Source organism: Rhineura floridana, chromosome 1, assembly GCF_030035675.1.
Source record: "Rhineura floridana isolate rRhiFlo1 chromosome 1, rRhiFlo1.hap2, whole genome shotgun sequence".
Taxonomy (NCBI): domain Eukaryota; kingdom Metazoa; phylum Chordata; class Lepidosauria; order Squamata; family Rhineuridae; genus Rhineura; species Rhineura floridana.
In genome coordinates, this window is record NC_084480.1 from 152,756,504 (window position 1) to 152,776,287 (window position 19,784).

Genomic DNA, 19,784 nt, shown 5'->3' on the forward strand with positions numbered 1-19,784 from the left:
TTGAATAGAAGTCCTCGCTCCAGTGGCAGAACCACTTGCTGTAGCCAGCCAGTAGTAGAGGCCAAAAACCCACATTTCCATCTGCAGAGTATCTAACACAGGCATGGGAAACCTGTGGCCTTCCAGATGTTGGACTAACTCCCATCAGCCCCAACCAGCATGGCCATTGGGCAAAGATTATGGGCATTGTAATTTAGCAACATCTGGAGGGCTGGAAGTTCCCCACCCCTGTATGGGTGGGTTGAAGGTAGATTGCAATCTACTGGTAGATTGACTTGCAGTAGATTAGCAAGGTGTTTGACTCCCACTTTTTTATCAAGTCAAAAATTACTTTTCCTACATAAATTAGGCTGGTGAAATGGAGAAAGTCAATCAAATATTAACTTTTGTGTGAAAGGGCTGTTTGCTCAGTTAAATTCTGGTTCCAAAAACTCAATTCCCAGACTCAAAATGTCTTCAGAAGCACCCAGTTCTTTCATTCTAATGTTATGTCTTTTGCACCCTGCTGTTTTGTGGACTTACCTTGGGGTTCTGTTAAACAATCCAGAGTAGATCTAACAAGCCTGAAATCTGCTTGCCTCTGATATAAGAACAATCAAGAAGGCTGTAGTAAGAGAATTTTTTCAGAGACATGTTTTGACAGATTTATAAATTATTAGAATTGGAAGCCAGTTTGTTGGCACATATGATGGCAGCAGTGGCAAAAACTGCAACAGCAGAGGAGGCTTGAAGAGCAGTGCTGATATCTCAAGTTCTCTGCACAAGGCATTTTCAGCTCTTTGATCATCTTGATCAGTTGGCATCTCACATGAATCAGTGAGGAACATAGCTTTAATTCTTAGGCAGGTAGAGAAACAAAACATTTTCAGGAAGAGAATAAACTTTCTTGTAGACAGAACAGAAAGACTTCTTGTCAGAAGGCTCACCCCATTCTTTTTGGAAGGCAGCCTCAAATCACTCAGGGAACAGCACAAAGCACTGACTTTGAGAATTTGGGAAGAATTTTAGGGACTTAAGACTATCCCAGCTGCAAGGTGGATCCAGACTTGTCTAAAAGGCTTTGCAACTGTTCAAGAGGCAAACATCTATTTTGGAGATGTCTGGAAGGTTTCTCATACATCTTAGAGCTTTCACCATCTTCCCTAGAGGGCGAATTGATCCTAAAGAGGCCACAGAAGGAGACCTAGAAACAGATCTAGAGCCCCCCCCCCCATCTTGATCATGCTAGAGTCCAAATCCGGATTGAGCTCTGCACAAGTGATTTCTGAAAGAAAAAATATGCATTCAAGGGTGAACCATGTTATTCACGACATATGTAGTTAATGCCATGGTCCTTAGCTACAAAGGAACTTGAATCGAAGCAAATAGTACTCGTTAAGTAGTTAAAAGTTTAATATGCGCTGCTTCTATAAGGAGTGGATATATGGTGGGTGAATGATTTCCCCTCCTTTAAATTACCCGGATGGTAGCTAAGGCTGAAATGTTGTAGTCTAAGGTATTCAAGCTGAGCCCTTTCTAAATCCAGCACTAAGTGAAACATTTGATTTACACCTTATCAGACAACTTCAAACTATATAAAAGAACAGTCACTTTCTAGATCATGAGAGGGAGCAGCTGACCCAGGTGGCTTTATGAATTGGCAAAATTCATTGCCATCCTGGGCTCCTGCTGGGAGGAAGGGCAGGATATAAATCAAATAAATAAATAAATAATAAAAAGGTAAAAAGATCTATTTCTGATTTGTTGAAACTGAATGCTACTTGTTTGAATATATGGGGATGCAGCAGACTGATCAGCCTGTCTGCTGAGGTGATCACATTTCTACTATGCAGATTGCTTGGAAAGTGTCGCAATACACCTCCTTTGTCAAAGAATCAAAGAATTTAACCCTCTCTAGTAATTCATACAGGCCTTTGTAAACATATTTCTTGAATGGATGACAATGGATGATTATAATACGATGTTTATTATATTTAAAATGATTGGATCCCCCTGTGATCTTGAAAGTTGCAGAAGAATATATTTTCTTCAAATAGCTGATGCTTTGTTGGTTACACATACTGTTTAAGAAACTCACTACTGATGAACATGAAAGCTTGAATGGAAATGGACTGCCTTCAAGTCGATCCCGACTTATGGTGACTCTATGAAATAGGGTTTTCATGGAAAGCGGCATTCAGAGGGGGTTTACTATTGCCTCCCTCTGAGGCTAGTCCTCCCCAGCTGGCTAGGGCCTGCTCAACTTGCCACAGCTGCACAAGCCAGCCCCTTCCTTGTCCACAACTGCCAGCTGGGGGGCAACTGGGCTCCTTGGGACTATGCCGCTTGCCCACGGCTGCACAGGTGGCAGGGCACGTAACCCCTGAGCCACTCACTGTGGGGATGATCTTTAGCTGGCCCTTGACACCCAGGAGACATGAGCGGGGATTTGAACTCACAGACTCGACTCCCAGCCAGGCTCTCATCCCCACTGTGCTATACCAGTTGTACATGAAAGCTTATGCCACAATAAATTTGCTAGTCTTTAAGGCGCCACAAGACTGTTGCTTTTACTTATGAAGGAAGGTTCCTTCCTTTAAAAGTTTATTAAAACTGAAAGGCGGACATATATGTGACAGTTCATGGAAATTCATATGATGAATTTGGTTGGGAATGAATATCAGTACTTAGAACCCAAATACTTGCCATGACCTTACTCTTCTGCAGACCTTCTTGCTCAGTATTCTCTTGCAGGAAAGCAGGAGGAGCTTCTGAAACAGCCTTGTAGAAAACCAGACCAAGAACTTCTGGTCAGGAGATCAACACATTTAGAGAATGACCAAGAACCATAAGACCCAACTATGTCCAAGATCCTAGTCAGTGGTCTGACCTTAGATATTTATCATCAACATCACTTTGTTAGGAGTCCAGTAACTCTAATCTCTGCATGGAGAAGGAGTTCTTAACACACTGAAAATGAGGTAGTGGCAAAATATATCTGAGTATCCCTCTTTCCTTCCTAGAATGAGATCTAAATATAAGGAGGATGCTATCTGAGTTATGGGTGAAGTGTGCCATAAAGTCTACAAAATAACTTTTAAATTTTAAAATAATCAGAATATGGAAATATGCTTTTGAAAGATCCATAGAAGTCTTAAGAGATCCAAATCGCATTGCTGCAAATGTCACTCCAGGACTGAACACTTCTGTAGTCATTAATTTTTGAGCTACTTCAGGATTAATGAAATAAATGAATGGTTTGGATCTTGCCATTCCTGGAGAACTAGTTAACCACGGAGAGCCTTTGGGACACGTCTTGAAATCCAACCCATGTCAGATCATAAGTAGAACAATCCAAACTATGGCATGGTTTGCAGGTGTTTGGACAGAAACCTCAAAGAAAGATTAGAATCGGCATTAAATGACAGCAGCAAAGGTAGGTGTTCATGCTGTTTCTAATGGAGGACTTTCATCTGTAAAATGTTATCTTTGAGTTCAAAACGGAATAGAAGAAAATGGGGGGAAATCTAACTTGGTTGTTTCAGCGGGCATACAAGATTTCTCAATAGTTTTAGCTTACAGTGTACAGATGCGGGTTGGGTGATTATTGAAGATTGTTATTAATATTGTATTTATATGTTGTTTTTAATTTTAATTATGTATGCCGCCTAGAGTGGCCGTTCATTCGGCCAGATAGGCGGCCTAAAAATAAAAATTTATTATTATTATTATTATTATTATTATTATTATTAAAGCAACCGAGAATTATTAGCTTTTCCAGCTTAACAAGTCTGTTTTCTCCACTTTACAATTTTCCATCGGAAGCCGCCACTTCCGCCTCGTTGAAGATTAAAACAAAAGTTAAAAATCAACGCGGAAGCGAATATGTTTACTTTTTGTTAGTTTATGGTCGCTCAGGTAGAACGCCTCTTTTACGTCAAGAGGAGAGTCGGCGACGGGTGGTGGTAGGCGGGGCAAGGAGAGTCCCCACCCATCCCTTTCGCCGGCGGCGTCTTCGCTGGGTGAAGGGGTCCACCGTCGCCATGGTGCTCGTACTTCCGGGCCTGCATCTGAGCGGGGCCGATGCCGGCCAGCCGGAAGGCGCCGTTACAGCGCTGTTGGCGGTGGATTCGGAGCCGCCCGAAGTCGCTGTTGTTGCGGGGCTAGAGGAGGTGTTGCACGTCCAGGCTCTGGATCAGCCGGAGAGTGACTTGCTGAGCCACTTGGACACCTGCGCTTCCTTCATCAGCCGAGCACGGGAGCGGGGTGGGACCGTCCTGGTGCGATGGTGAGCGCCGAAGTGAGGGGAAAGACGCCGACGCTTTAGACGGGGAGGGCGGCGAGCATCTTAAGCTCGTAGTAACAAATACACAGAGCCAGTTTCTACCTTGAATAGAGCATTTAAAAAATCGCTAGTGTAGTAGTGAGAGCTGCTCAGTTGATACCAGTGCAGAAATAAAGGATTTTAGTACTATTCGTGATTGAACGCCAGCTTGTCCACACAGAAACCAAAAGTACCACCAAAACCGGAATTCCCTGCTTTTTCTAACTCTGGTCTTATTTCATGTGAACTAGCCTTGCTGGTGCTCAATCACAGGTAACCCCGAATCTTCTGTTTCTCTGTTGAGCTCTGTGAGTAGTTCTCAGTTCTGTTTGTCAGGACATTTAAACACAGCTTTGCCATGAAAATCTGGAAATTGCCTATACAGGCAGTGAGATACCTTTTCCTGGTTTTTTTCCCATCCTTTTCTGACTTTTGCCTGAACCTTTGCCATTTGCTTGTATACAGGTGTGTTCACAATGCATCTTCGTCATGGTTTAGGAATGCATATAAGATTGGGTGATCAAATGCATCTTTGGTGATTGATTAATTGGTTACACCTGCCTAAATTTGCTTTATCTGTTCTTTTAGATGAAGCTTATAAAAGCCACAACAGCCTCTCATTTGGAGCAGCCGTTCCCTCTTCAATAGAGAAGAAGGGTGTATGCGCTCGCTTATCTGAACATTGGCCACTACCACCTACAGTTTCTGTCCGTTTTTGTATAGTTATTACTTCTTTAGAAATATGGTATCTCAAGGACTTTAATTGACTAAAACATTGCAGCCCCTCTCTAGGATGCAGAATATATTTCCCACTTTCTTCATCAAGACTTTTTTCCCTTCTAGTTTTGTTTACTGGTAACCAGATGCTGATGACACATGACAGGGCATAGCCATCACTTTCATGCCCTGTTGCTGCATTTCCCGGAAGCATTTGCTGGCCACTGTTAGAAACAGAATGTGGGACTAAGTGGGTGTTTGGTCCAATTCAGCAGGATTCTTAAGCTCTCATTTTTGTGTACAATTTGTTTGAATTAGGATGTGAGCAAGGTAACTTCCTGGTGCATTGTGTCTACAATTTAGGGTGGAATGGCAGGAGGTAATTGGGGGGGGTGACTTATGATTCCAGAGTACAAAATAGATACATTTTGCATCAAAATTCACAAATAGCAGCTGGGGAACAATTGGGCGCTCTCACTCTTGTGCATTTTTAGGGGGAAAGCTATGATTGATACATAAATATCTCTTTCAAAGCTGTTATGAGAGATGTGTGAGTTTTGCTATTCCTTGGTCCTGACTACAGATGCATTATAAGAAGAGGTTCTCTAGGTGAAAATGCAACTTGAAGAGAATGAGAGATCTGTGTTTTTCCTTTCTATGTGTTTTATCGTGTGCCTCTTTGTTTTTGTCTTTTTCAGTCAAGCTGGAGTCAGCAGAAGTGTTGCTGTTGTGACTGCCTATTTAATGAAAGCCAATAAGCTTCCTTTTGAAGAGGCCTATGCCTTTGTCCAGGCCATCAAACCAGATGCCAAGTGTGTTTGAAATTTGATAAAATGTGTTTCGCTTCCTTACAGAGACTAGAATGTACATTCTCTATGATGGAATATTGTCTTTTGTCTTGTTCCAGAATGAATAGAGGCTTTGAGTGGCAACTGAAACTCTATGAAGAAATGGGCTGTGAAGTCAACATAACCAGTGCTGTTTACAAGCAATATCGTTTGCAAAAGGTTACAGAGAAATATCCTGGTACGGAAACGAAAGTATTTTTCTAATCTCTTGCATTGTACTAGAAATGACTACATACATATACAATTACAGTGCCTTGCAAAAGTAATCAGACCCCTAACCAATGCTCTCATATTACTGAATTACAAATGGTACATTGCAATTTTGTTCTGTGTGATATTTTATTTTGAAACACTGAAACTCAAAATCAATTATTGTAAGGTGACATTGGTTTTATGTTGAGAAATGTTTGTAAGAAACATTTTTTCCGATGCTGTGCTAGCTGTGACCCACCTGGAATTGGCAGTCACAAAACTATGTAATAAATAGCACTCTTCTTCAAAATACGAGTTTTTTTATAGATATACTAGCAGATTAAGCTTGAATTCTGAAATTATGGATGCATATTACTGGCTGCTACTGGAAATTGCACCTGGCAAAGAGCTTTGGTACCTGTAATACTTGACACGTAAGAACAGCCCCACTACTCATTTTTCCTCCTCTTTCCCCGACCTTTAGTGAAATTACATTCTGAGGTGACATGTAAAACAGATAAATAGCAGATTGAGACAGTCAACCAGCAACCTCATTGCTGTGTTTTCAGTTCCTGTATTCCCTCCGCTTTTTCTGCTTGCCGGTGGTGACACCTTCAGAATCCTCCACTGGCAGAGGTCTTATCTGATTGGCTACACATGACACTCATCATGTTAGTGCAGCCCTGATTCCCAGTGAAGGGGACAAATGAAATTTCCACAGTTCAGCATTCTGTTCTATGGATGAATGGTCCATAAACTATGTCTGTGTTTGGTACCTGAGAATTATTTCTAGTAGCCAGTGGGAATATATTAAAAGTACCCCTGAGCACATACAGAGTGCCTTTTTCTTTCCAGCAAACAAGTGCAAGCAGATTTGAGTCCGTGCCCATCTCTTTTTAGAAAGTAAACACTTCCCCCACCTCCGTAGCAAGTGTAGTGCGTGCATAACTAAGGAACATAGATACCCCTTCCCCAAAATCCTGACTGGGTATTTCAAAATTCCCATCCAATAACAGCTCCACTCCCCCTATCAGCCCTGAGGAAGTTGGTGAAAAATGTATTTTTCCCCTTTCATTTTAAATTAAGAAGCTGTTCAGTGAGCTGTAATGTAAACTGAAGCCTATGAGCAAATGGCATATATATTTTATCAAATATGAAATTTCAGACGGAATAGTACCATCTATTAAAACCAACTAAAAGTCACAAAGTCTAGCTAGCTTTTGAGTTTCACAAAACTCTTCCTCAGGTTGAATGTTAAAAAGGCAACAACCAATAACAACAACAACAAAAACACCAAGGGGTGTGGGCAACAATGTTGCTGGTAAAGAGCTCATTGGAAGCCCCATTTACAACATGTGACAGTCTTAAGATGGTGATTCAGGAAGCTCTTCACAAATCTACAGCTTTGCTAATATGAAGATTGCAGCATTTTCCCTTTTCTTCTGCTCTGTGTTTAGCAGGGACCAGTGACTTCTGATTAATATTTTTTTAGTTATTTATATATCATTATACATATCTATGGCACTTCACAAAGAATTAGAGGGTCTCTGCCCCAATTGGCTTACAATGTAGGAATATATTGCTAAGAATGTACTCAACTCTTTTTGTCATTGTGAGCATGCCTCTTCTTGAGCATCACACTACGAGTGACAGTGCAAAGCATGGGGCTTTTGCAAGCGCTGTAGACAATACACACTGTGGCACATACTAAGTAGCCTCTCTCATAAGAGTTAGGTTTGTTCTCATTACCACGAGAAGCAAAGACTCGGTTGCAAGTGTCTTACGTGGTTTTGCCAGCACAAGAATGCACCTCAGTTTAGCCATTCGTTAGCCTTGGCAAGAACAAAAACATATTTTCAAGAAGCATTACTCTATTTTCATATCAGTCAACGGTCTGTGTATTTCTTAAGATTAGGATCTGCATCCTAGTTTTGTAGATGGAGCCTTTTTTTGGGCTAGACGTCATGTTCAAGGTCCATCTGAGCTTAGGCTCCTTGTTCAGTTTTCCACATGAAACCCACCTCTGCCTATAAGCCAGCTCACAACTGCTCTCTGGCAAGAAAGTGTCCTATTTCCACTCATTTAGTGGTGTATGCCTTTTGTTTTGGGACCCCCTCCTCCTTTTTCTAGCCAGATTCTTGACCTTCTTTTCTTTTAAGTAACCTCCTCCTCCCAGGAAACAAAACCTTTAAGTTCTTGCCCTGGTCTAAGCAATCACATTGTTCACTCCATCCAGTCTGCTCAGTCTCCATGGGATTCACCAGGACAGATTTCTCTAGCCCTAGATAGCACCCCCTCCCTAGCTCCTCTACCTGACCCTTTGCTTACTCCCTGAGTTGGTTGTCTTCTTCAGATTTAGTTAGGAAGCTAAAAGGAACCCTAAGCTTTATGTTCTTCCTTTAAGTCATATTTTCTACTTTCACCATTTTGGGAGGGTTTAAGGAGGACCCAGGCTACTTGTTTGGATACTGCATCATGTGGGTCTTGGAGCAGCATATGACGTCTCCCCTACATTGCAGCCTCTTTCCTGCTTGTCTCCAGATATCTGAGTTCCAGGATGTCTGACCACTCAAGACTTTGTACTTGGCCATTCCAAGAACCCTGGTATACAACTCTGGCACCAGTCTCTTGAATCCTTGTGAATCTCCAGAAGTTCACACCACCTCCTTTCCCCCACTTTGGAACAGGAACAGGCACTTCAACTCTTAAATTTCTCTTGTGCCTCCATTTATTATTATTATTATTATTATCTTTATTTATACCCCGCCCTTTTTCCAAACTGGAACTCAAGGCGGCTTCCAGATAAAAATAAGTACATATCATTAAGAACATATAAACATATAAAAATCAGCATTAAAACAGAATTAAACTATTGAGATGTTAAAACCAATTAGACATACACTTAAAATACTGCAAATATTTCCCTCATCTTGCTGTCCTTTCTACCCTCGTGTGGCCCAAATCTGTGCCATTCACATTTTGAGTTTCCTTGTGGGCTTAGGCCTCCATTGCAGCCTGCAGGATCCCTAGTGCCCCTTCCCTCTCCTTATACAGCAATAGTGATATTTTCCACGTTCATCTCTCTCCATAGAAGCTAGCATGTTCATATGTAATGTATGATCAGGGAGACATGTAGGAATCGGAGGAAAGGGGTGGGTGAGGGGAAATGGAGGTGCACTTACAGGGAAAATAATATTACACCATCTGTAACATGTACTTAGGCTTGGTGATAGTCAGGTGTTGGGACTAGGCGGCTGTGCCACAGGTATGAATGCGTCTGGGTAGAAGAGTGGATATTTCAGGGGCAGGGCTATTGAGGGGTTGTAAGCTGAGGAAGAAGTTTACGAAGGATCCAGAAGTGGAGAGGAAGTCAGTGAGGGATTTAAGGAGGGGTGTTGCATGGTCAGATTAGTGCCAGAGAGAGAGCATGATAAGTGCTGGCTTTAATAGTTTCAAAAGGAGAGTGACCACTGCTGCTTTACCTTAGGGCAATTTGCTGTGGGGCAAATTGATCTGTTGCATCAAGCACAGGCTTATCTAATTTCTTTGCGAAGAGCTGTTTGAATAATCATCTGCATGTATTAGAAATGGGCTTCCATCATGCCTTTGACCATCAACATCTTTCTCTTTTCCCCGCCCCTTTTGTTTAACATCCAGCCTGCTCAAGACTTCTGTGAAACTCAAACACTACTGTTCTACTTTGAGATTCTGACTTGAAATAATAAAAGTATTACGGCACTTTGAGTTTCTTGCAGGAAAGGTGGGCTACACATTTAGTAATTTAAGTATTCCATCTGCTCTTTCAATTTTTTTTTAAGTGGGTTGACATAGCCAATAGCATGCTTTATGAAACTGGCTTTTGCAATAATCTCACAAAAGTGCAGAAAATCAACATTTGAATGTTGAATTGACAACATCATAGTTTCCTCAGAAGGCCTTTTTCAATAAGGAAGAAATCCAGTGTAGGCAATCTTAGATACAGCAGCTCCTTTATGGTTCCTACTGGGACAAAAGCAATTTTTTTAAAAACTAAATGTTATTAAAGTTCTCTAATATAACAACTACCCACAACAAATTAATATAATTTTTTAATGTTTCGTGATTTTTTGGGTAAATTTATAAATGTGGAATTGTTTCCTTTTTTCAGAGCTACGAGACCTGCCACGAGATGTCTTTGCAGTTGATCCAAACACCGTACAGCAAACTCCAAACTCTGAAGTTCTGTACAGGTGTCGGAAGTGCAGGTATGGGGCTCCACAAATACATTGATTAGATTTTTATGCTGCTGTATCCTGTGGCTTACAGCAGTGTTCCAAATGCTAACACTTCTGACCCCAAGGAGTTCACTACAAGTCATTAAATGGCTTGGGATAAAAGACACCAAATGAGATAAAAATGACATTGTAGAAGTAAAGTTGTATTTTTAAAATACTAACTGCAGTGCCTTTACCATACCATACTTGGCAAGTCCCAACAGCCTTCAAAAGAGCAAGGCCTTCTGCAAGAAACCACCTGCTCAAAGGCAGTTTTTTAAAGAGGTGCTTCATAGTGGGATAGTCTAGAGCAGCCTTTCCCAACCAGTGTGCCTCCAGATGTTGTTGGACTACAACTCCCATCAGCCTCAGCCAGCATTGCCAATGGTCAGGAAAGATGGGAGTTGTGGTCCAACAACATCCGGAGGCACACTGGTTGGGAAAGGCTGCACTAGATGGTGACTAGGGATCAAGTCCTAGGTGTGGTGGGGATGCTGTCTCTGGAATTCTGCCTGAGAGAGAGCAAGGTAGATTGGTTTCTAGCAGCAGCAGCGGCCCCAAGTGTCAATGGTGACTGATGTAAAAGGAACTGCAAAGAGGGCTGGGCTGAGTGGGGGCTAGAGCAGAATCTGAGGAGTTAAAGTGATGATAATGTCTTTCTGGAAGTCTGTTAGAGAATATATGAACTGTCATTAGCTCCGTTTTCTGTTTTGATCGCTGATTATTATCTATGGCAGGGATGGGGAATTTGTGGACCTCCAGTTGTGACACTCCCAACTCCCATCATTCTTGACCATTGGCCATATTGACTTGGGAGCATCATCTGGAGTTCCACAGGTTCCCAATCCCTGATTTAAGGTGATAGTGTGGAAGTTTAATTTTTTAACTAGAGTATCCCAAATTACAGCTTGCTAAGAGGGAGAGAAGGGCACCTTTTGGAAAAATTATTGTTGTCATTGATATCGGCTACTGAATGGTGTGATGTATTTCGCGTGACCTATTAAACACTTAGGGTTGTGTCCAAAATAGCACTAAGTCACAGGCCTGTCAGCGCAAGGATTAAAACTAGCACAATGGGACTTTCCCCCCTCTCCTCCCCCTGCATGTCCCGTAAATCTGTTCTAGAGGCACTCCCAACCTTCTAGAGCAGATTACGGGGGGAAGCATTGGGGAGGAGAGGAGGGGAAGTCCCATTGCACTAGTGAAAATCCTTGCACTGATGGGACCTGTTGGATACCGCCCTTAAATAGGAAAAGAACCATTTATTTCAGAATAGAAATAAAATTTGAACTACCAATAACAGTGAATGGGCTGGTTCCATCATGGTGAACTCAATTTATTAAACCATAGTTTATTAAGAGAAGAATGAATGTTGAGCCCGCATGATGCTCCCTTCCCCCCCCCCCATGCTTGATTTAGTGCTTCTGTCTGTCCTGTTCCGTTTCCCATTAAATCAGAGCTTCCTAGTTCAGATGTAAAGAAACTGAGAAGTGCTGAATTTGGACACAAATGAAGTGTGTGAGGGGTGGTTGGGGGAGGTCAAGGGAGAAGCATGAAGGCTGATCATTCATTCTCACCTTAATAATCTTTTATTTAGTAAGCCAAGTTGATTACATCTGAACCAGCCCAATGTGTAATTTTCAAAATGTCTACCTATTTAGCTTGTGGAATTTATTATGCAGAACAGTATAACTTTTTAGGCTTGGAGGGGGCACCTTATTCTGACAGGTAAAACTGCCTGAGTTCTCACAAACTTCAGAAGATGTGGTAAGCTTGTTTTACGAGTATCCATCAAATTGAAGTGGAAGGGAAGGTGATTAACCATTCCACTATACAAAAAAAATTGCTGCACATAGAAAACTAGAATAATCTCTACAGAAAGCTAGGTTTCTATGCATTGAGGTTATTTTTACCCATGGAGGAACATTCCATCATTTGAGTTTTTGCTTGCAGTTTGAAGTGGCACAGTCCAGATGTAGATTTACCCCTTCGCCTGCTGTTCATGACAGCTAGCTCAGTGTCCCAGATATACAACAGCAAAGAGATTCCTGGCATGAAGGCTCACAGTCTAAATAATACTGGAAAACAGAGATGTTGTGGTCAGACTGTGTAAGAAAAGGGAAAGAAACATGAATCCCTGGGAACGTTGGTGATTTGCTGTTTAGTTAGACCCTACAGCTATGAGACCTGTCCTGCAGGAGGTGGGAGTAGAAGTATCAGTGGAGTTCCCCTACAGCCTGTGTCCTTTGGCACTGTCCTCTGTTTGTTGGTGAAAGGCTCCCAGTTGCTTGGTCTGAGGAGAGCCATGCAGGTGCAACCCAATCCTTTTTCCGGTAGCAGCACTTACCTTGCAGGCAAACTGGTTAGTAGCTATGTGTGAACAGAATGTTGGCTGTAGATTACTTAAGTGCCTCATTGAACAATGATCTAGAGCGTACTTGAATGCAATTCAATTACACACTGGAGTTTAATGGTCTTCATGTTTGATCTGATTACAAGCTGACCAACAAAGATCCTATCTTGGCCTATTGGTGCTGGCATAGCAACATTCCCACAGCTATGCACATAACATGGATGTGGTGATATAGGATGTGGTTGTCTTGAGTAACTGGTATGCTAAGTGTGCTTTAGTTTAAAAATGCAAGAAAAGTGGAGTTCCAATTCTTAATGGTATATGAACTAGCATATTGTGGGTCCTGTCAGGACCCCCACCCGTGGTCACCGCCTTGTCACGGTCCCACCTCAGGGTCCCGGTATCTTAACCGTTCTCTCACCGGTTCTAGCAAAGATCTCTCAAGATCCCCCTGCTAGGCAGCACCACCAGACACTCCCAATAAACAATATTTATTTATTTATTATTAAATTTATTAGCTGCCCATCTGGCTGGTTGTCCAGCCACTCTGGGCGACGTACAAAATAAAACGTACAAATACATTATTGCCTTGAGACTGCCTTCGTCTCCTGGCTTATTGCTACGTTGTGTCTGGGTGTACCTACAGGCCTCAACCCCCCTGTATCTTTGTGCCTATAAAGATTACAGCCCTGGGTTGCTCTAGATACCTGCTGATGTTACACTATCTCTTCACCACTGCCACCATTGATACTATTTCCCAACCTTGGTATATGCCCTGCCCACCCTTCTAGTCTGTGAAAGTCCAGCCAAGGATCAGGTGTTTTGGTAAACCAAGAAATATTTATTTATATACACAAGGAATAACAGGATTACTTAAAGGTTTAGTCAACAAGCTTGTGGTTTGATAAGATGCTTTACTCTTTATGTTTCTTAGTCATCAGTATCCTACCTCACTGCCCACCTAATCCAATCCACCCAACAACCCTCTCCAAAACCTACCAACCAATCCTCCAGAACCCTCAGAACCTGTCATCCTCTCATTTATACCTTCAGACACTCAGACCCTCAGACAATCATCATACAACATTCTTCAACATTCCAACCCATGAACTCCCCCCTCTCACTCAGTCTACTTGCCACATATACTCTAATAAACCCGCACTTACCATATTTACAGTATTATATATATACAGGAACATCACAGGCCCACCCAGCAGTGTTTTTCCCTCTGGACAGAAGCAATCACCTGGATTAATTTATTGCAAATAGCCTCTAAATGCATTCTTCTTTGACCAAGTGGAAGATACATGGGAATTCCATGCAGGCTACACCAACTAAATCAGGACAGTGTTTCTACTAACAGTGGAGCAAGGTTTTCATTCCAATTGAAGAACTTTTGAATGTGGCAGTATGAAAATCTGTTATGTGCAAAAGGAGAAGTGAATGTTTGCCTTATCATTTGAAACTCATGAAATCTTTTATTGACTCCATGCTATTTAGTACCTGGTTTTTCTCGTACCCTATTAATATGAAAGACACTTTAGATATTCTGTATTTTTGCTTTGGATTATATTTTTTCTGTCTCATTTCATATGATTTAATGAACAAAGATGGCATTGATTTTAGATACCTTTCCAAGTCATTCTGTTGCCTTTGTTTTTGGAGGATAGGCGTCTGCTCTTCCGAAGTTCAAGCATTTTGTGTCATGATGAAGGCAAGGGACCTGCTGCTTTTGCTCACAAGAGGCTTTCAGGACCTGCTCTTTTTCACTGTGATGGCCAGTCTAAATGTACTTCTTACTTCATTGAGCCTGTACAGTGGATGGAGCCAGCACTATTAGGAGTGATGGAAGGACAGGTGAGGGGAAATAATCACATTATTAATCTTTGGAAAGAGATCTGAATAGTTGGCTGAGGAATCAGGGACAAAGCAGGCAGTGCAGGAACTTGAACAAAGCAGGAACTTGAACAAATTATGAAAAGTGCAACTGAGAAAATGATGGGCTGAAGAAAATCTTTATAGGGCCCATGGATAAGTGTGTGTGTTGTTTATGTTGGAATGTATGAGGTTCAACTCCAACTTGGTGGGTTGAGGCTGCATGGGGTTAATAAGGGTAGCTAGAGAGCTAGACCTCTTGCTGGTTGAGGCTATACCTATCCCTTTGATCCTGCTGTCTCTTCCCTTCCTGCTAGACTGATAAGCAACAGGATGTTTGATCCCAGTTCCTTCCCGCCTTTCTCTGTGTTCTCTTTCTCTCGAGAGGGGAGCAGACATCTTCTCTTTGTCTCTCCTCTCAACCGGGATGAGGGTGAGTACTGGGACCAGTGCTCGTTGCTCCAGCATAGCCAGTTAGCTAGATATAGAACTCTTTCCTATCAAGCATGTACTTCCAGAATAAAGTAGATGTTTCTTATTTTAAAGCTTAAAGTCTCTGTCTGACTAATTTGCAGGGAAGGTAGAATCTTAGCAAAGATTCAAACACACACACTAAGCTCGCTCAATACTCTCCGTTCCGCAGCGCTACGCAACTTTGCTACGCATCTCAGTAGAGAGAAATTCTGACAGGTTACAGGAAGGCAGAAGTTGGGTAACAGAACTTCAGATGCTGGAGAAATGTGAGCGAAGGAGGCTAGATTTAATGTTCATTCGAACCAACCAGTAAAATCTGTTGAAGTTGGAGATCTGTAGCCGTGGTTTGTTTTGAAGTTTACCTGTTCAGGTAGTAAGAGATGAGGCTGAGCACTGAATGACTTTTATGTCGTCTTCTCTTGCAGCTTCTCTGCCCAAAGTGTACATCAAAGCTTGGTTCCTTTTATTGGCAAGGTGAGCAGTGTTCGTGTGGCCATTGGGTGACCCCTGCCTTCCAAATCCACAAGAGTCGGGTGGATGAAGTAAAAGGGCTACCCGTTGGGAATCTGCAGACTGTAAAAAGATGAACTTGGCTTATAGTTGTGCAGCCCAATCAGTGGCCTCTTTGCAGTAAAAAGGATTGTTTTTCCTGCGGGTTTACAGCAAGTCATAGATGCAATGGAACTATTGAACTCCACGTTGAGAATTTCCTTGAAGTGGTTTTGCACTAGAATACCTGGACATCATGTGTCATGTTTTTAAAGAAAGAGGAAAGCAGGTCCGGGGGTGAGGTGAACCAAGATTAGAACTTTAGCATGTGGTTAGGAGGGCATTAACCCTTCTCTTTGCATTTCAGTCCTGATAAAAACCTTGCCTCCCTACTCTTCCTGTATGCTGCCCTTTTGATCTTGAACCCTCATCCCCCCCCCATGGCTACAGTTTATTTCTTAAAAGAGATGTGAAATGCAATCCCGCATATGTCATTTGACCCTAACTGCTACACTGTTCTTTCAAGAATTTTTTTTAAATGGTCTGTATCCAGAAGCTTTTCATATACCTGTCTAGTTTTAGCACCCAAGTTACAGTTAAGGAAAATAATTAGGGAGACACTGTAGCTGTTAGAATGAAATAATGTAGTCTTCTAAGATTGGATAGTGTCAGTGCATAATATGATTGGATGTTTGGGAATACAGAACAGTCAGGGAACCACTCATGATACAGGAGGGCCAGGCAGTGAACGTCTGACTTCTAATTATCACCTGCAACTGGATTACAACTTGGAAGAGGAGTATCAGAAAAAAGTGTCTCTCTGGTGACGTATTTATTTATCAGCCATAGTATTTAAGATAAATGCTGTGATTTCCTACATCATGGTGGTTTTTAACAATCTGTTGTAAAATTGATCCAAAAGTATAGGTAGTCAGCATTTGCTGAGTCACAGAAACCTGACAGACAAGAATAGTATTGATTTCTATGTTTGCAAACTGCATTTCCAAATTTAAAAACTATTGAAAATGTGGTGTGTGAATTTATGGCAGGGGAAGGGAATAGGCAGGCTTACAAAGATGCTACCTGTCAAAGATAATTGAGAAAACAGCATTGTTTACAGATCTAAAGCAAGATGATAAATACTAAATATGCTTCCATATAGGTTAACTCCTTTGAATATTGGAGAGTTTGTAAGTGGTAGAACGCTCACCTCAGCTGGTAGAAGACTTGCCACTTGTACATCTTAGAAATACAGCCAGCAGTTGATACGTAAATATATGCACATTGCCTGCTGTATGCATGTTTTATCAATTTCTGTGGGATTTTGGTACTGTGCATGCCTACGATCACCCAAGATGGCAGCAGGGACGTCCCTAAGGAGTTGAGGCCCCTGCCACTATCTGGGTTGATGGCAGGCATATGAGCGCAGCAAGCATGGCATGCACACTGACATGAGATAGGTGGGGCAAGTGAGCCTATTTAAGCCCCGGACCACCTGTATCTGGAGGAGTTGTTGGGCTGTATGTTGCTGCAGGCCCGGGGCAGGCTGGTGTCCAAGAGCCCAGTCACACTCTACACACACAGGGCCGGTTCTAAAGGGCGGCCAGGTTGGGCACTGGCCCAAGGGCCCCGGAGCTGCAGGAGCCCCTGACGGGCCCTCCGCTCCCCTTCCGCGATCTGCACCCCCACCCACCCACTTGTTGGCGTGTGCGTGTATAGATCATACAAGGATGGAATCCAAGAGTCGCATAGAACAGGAATAAGCCAGGCCAGGCAAGTTTCTTGTAAGAGTCTTTACTAGGCAAAGACATTAGACACAGTTCTCTTCACAGACAGCTTTTCCCCCACACTGAGCTTTTCCAAGCATCCCACCTTATCAGGCTTCCCAGCCAGCTACTGACCTTGGCAAACCTGGCGCTCTGTTCTCAAGGCTTAACCCTTCTGCTTCAGGTTTCACTCTCTCTGCTAAAAACCCTGTCTGTGAGTCTCACAGCATGCTTCACTGACCAACAGCCCCCACCTGAGACTCACAGATTACAAAACTTCATTGTTCATTATTACATTTCTACAATATTAACTTTTCATTACAATACATATCAGTACATGGTTTGTTTTCTTACAGTTTCTATTTACATTTTCAGTTCAGTTCTTGTTTCTTTATTGCTTTATTCACACAAGTTTTACAGATTCATTTTGTTCACTTTTATTTGATAATACATTTATATTTCATTCCTCAACACAAACTTCCACATGAGATCCATTGTTTCTTTTTCTATTGGTCCTTCTTTTTCCCATTCTACTGGATATTTATCTGTTTCATTATTCTGTTGTGTTACATTAAATGTGAATCTCTGAGGTGGTTGACCTTTCGTTTTTCTTTCTGATCTTCTAACATTATCTATTTCCATTTCTTCCTCACTCTCTATTTTACTTGGACCTGCACCTGTGTCTGCACTTGTACTTGGCATTTCTGTATCTTGCATTGCCATGTCTTCACTTCTCAGCCTTTTTACAGTACGTTTGCCACCGTGTATTAGATCAGTCAGTGCAGTTCTTAATGGAATTTGCTGCCCAAAAGGAACATCTGCTGCTTCCTGCTTGCTTGCACTATCTAGGATAACTGTTTGACTGTCTCTCCAAGGTTTATCTATCACCTTTATGCTTCTGCTTAACACTACTTGTTGTTTCTCAGGCAACCAAACTCTATAATATGAATTCTGAAATCCCAAAATGCGTCCTGCCTGAGCTCTTGAGCCTAATTTACCATGCTTTTTCTGTTTTGCAACATGTACCCAGCATTTTGCCCCAAAACGTTCTATGTGTTTCACCCTGGGCTTTCTTCCAGTCAGTTTCTCATAGGGAGACATGCCTATTGTTCTGTGCATGAGACGGTTCTGAATATAAACAGTGTACAGAATACATTCACCCCAATAAGTGTTATTCATATCTGCATCTGCTAGCATGGCTCTCATTGAATCCTGCAATGACCGGTTCCTCCTCTCTGCAGTTCCGTTGGAGGATGGGCTGAAGGGAGCAGTGAGACTCTGTATTATTCCCTTCTTTTCCAAATATGTTTTAAATGAATTACTGGTAAATTCCCCACCTTGATCTGATTTGATATTTTTGATAACAACCCCATATTGTGTCTCTGTCCTCTGTATAAATGCCTTTAATTTCTCTTCTGCTTCACTTTTCTTTTTCAATAAGAACACGTGTAAATCTGGAGAAATCATCCACAATCACTAAATAAAACCTTGCTCCACCTTTTGAGCACTGGAAAGGTCCAGCCAAATCCACATGTATGAGCTGATAGGGTTCAGTGGTCGTGCTTTCACAGCTCTTATTTACCGGAGTCACAGTCATTTTTGTTTTATAGCATACTTCACACTCATCCACATGCTCACAATGTGTTAATTTCAAATCTTGACTATGCTTTGGGGTGTTTTGTACCTTTTCAAAATGTGCGTGTGCTAATTTTCTGTGCCATTCATGTAAACAATTATCATGTTTATCTTTATTAACTCCTATCCAAGCACACATGGGTTTATCAAGATTGCACTCAACCATAAACATTTGGTTCTGTAATTTCCCTTGCATGCATATTTCACCATCTTTTCTCACAAAACATCTATCCCCTTCAAATGTAACTTTACAACCTATTTGAGCCAATTTTCTTACTGATAGAATGTTATATTTTAAACCAGAAACCAATAACACATCTGTTAATATAGTTCCCAAATTACTCAACCTGAGCGTGCCTTTTGCAATTGCGTCCTGAGACGATCCGTCAGCCAGATAAATCTTCTCCTGCGCTGGCTTTGAAGTGTAAAATAAACTAGAGTCTGTGATTAGGCAATTAGACGCTCCACTGTCGAGAAGCCACTTAGAGTTAATGAGTTTATTGTCCTCCTTAGTAACAAAGTTCACGCTTGTTCTCTGACTTCCAAAGTCCCTGTTATTTCTCTTCTTTAAACAATGTCTCTGTATATGTCCACGGGATCCACAAAAGTAACATATTTTATTCTCTTGCCTGCTTTGATTTTGTTGTTGTTGTACAGCCACAGTCTCTTTTAACTCTGTTTTCTTATTTTCTTGTCTTCTATTCCACTCTTGTTGAAGTTTCTGTTCTACAAAGTCCAAATTCAGATGTCCGTGGGGTAAAGTTTCCAGACTAGAGACCATGACATCCCATTTTTGATCAAATGAAGATAACAGTATATAGACCATCTGAATGTCACTATGATGCACTCCTCTATCTTGCAGCTCAGCATTTAATCTAC

The 19,784-nt window shown here is 41.8% G+C and overlaps 1 protein-coding gene across 1 annotated transcript; it reads left to right on the forward strand.

Annotated features, from left to right (window-relative positions):
• The first annotated feature begins 3,907 nt into the window (after window positions 1-3,907).
• DUSP12 (dual specificity phosphatase 12) lies at window positions 3,908-15,663 on the forward strand. The gene is made up of 6 exons (XM_061637905.1): window positions 3,908-4,267; window positions 5,719-5,832; window positions 5,928-6,046; window positions 10,208-10,304; window positions 14,337-14,523; window positions 15,441-15,663. The coding sequence occupies exons 1-6, from the start codon at window positions 4,023-4,025 to the stop codon at window positions 15,600-15,602; spliced, it is 924 nt and encodes a 307-aa protein (XP_061493889.1). The 5' UTR covers window positions 3,908-4,022; the 3' UTR covers window positions 15,603-15,663.
• The last annotated feature ends 4,121 nt before the right edge of the window (window positions 15,664-19,784 follow it).

Coding starts and splice junctions, on each gene's coding strand:
- DUSP12 (XM_061637905.1), top strand. CDS start 4,023: ATGGTGCTCGTACTTCCGGGCCTGCATCTGAGCGGGGCCGATGCCGGC. Junction 6,047..10,207: donor GGTTACAGAGAAATATCCTG/GTACGGAAACGA, acceptor TCCTTTTTTCAG/AGCTACGAGACCTGCCACGA. Junction 10,305..14,336: donor TACAGGTGTCGGAAGTGCAG/GTATGGGGCTCC, acceptor TTTGGAGGATAG/GCGTCTGCTCTTCCGAAGTT.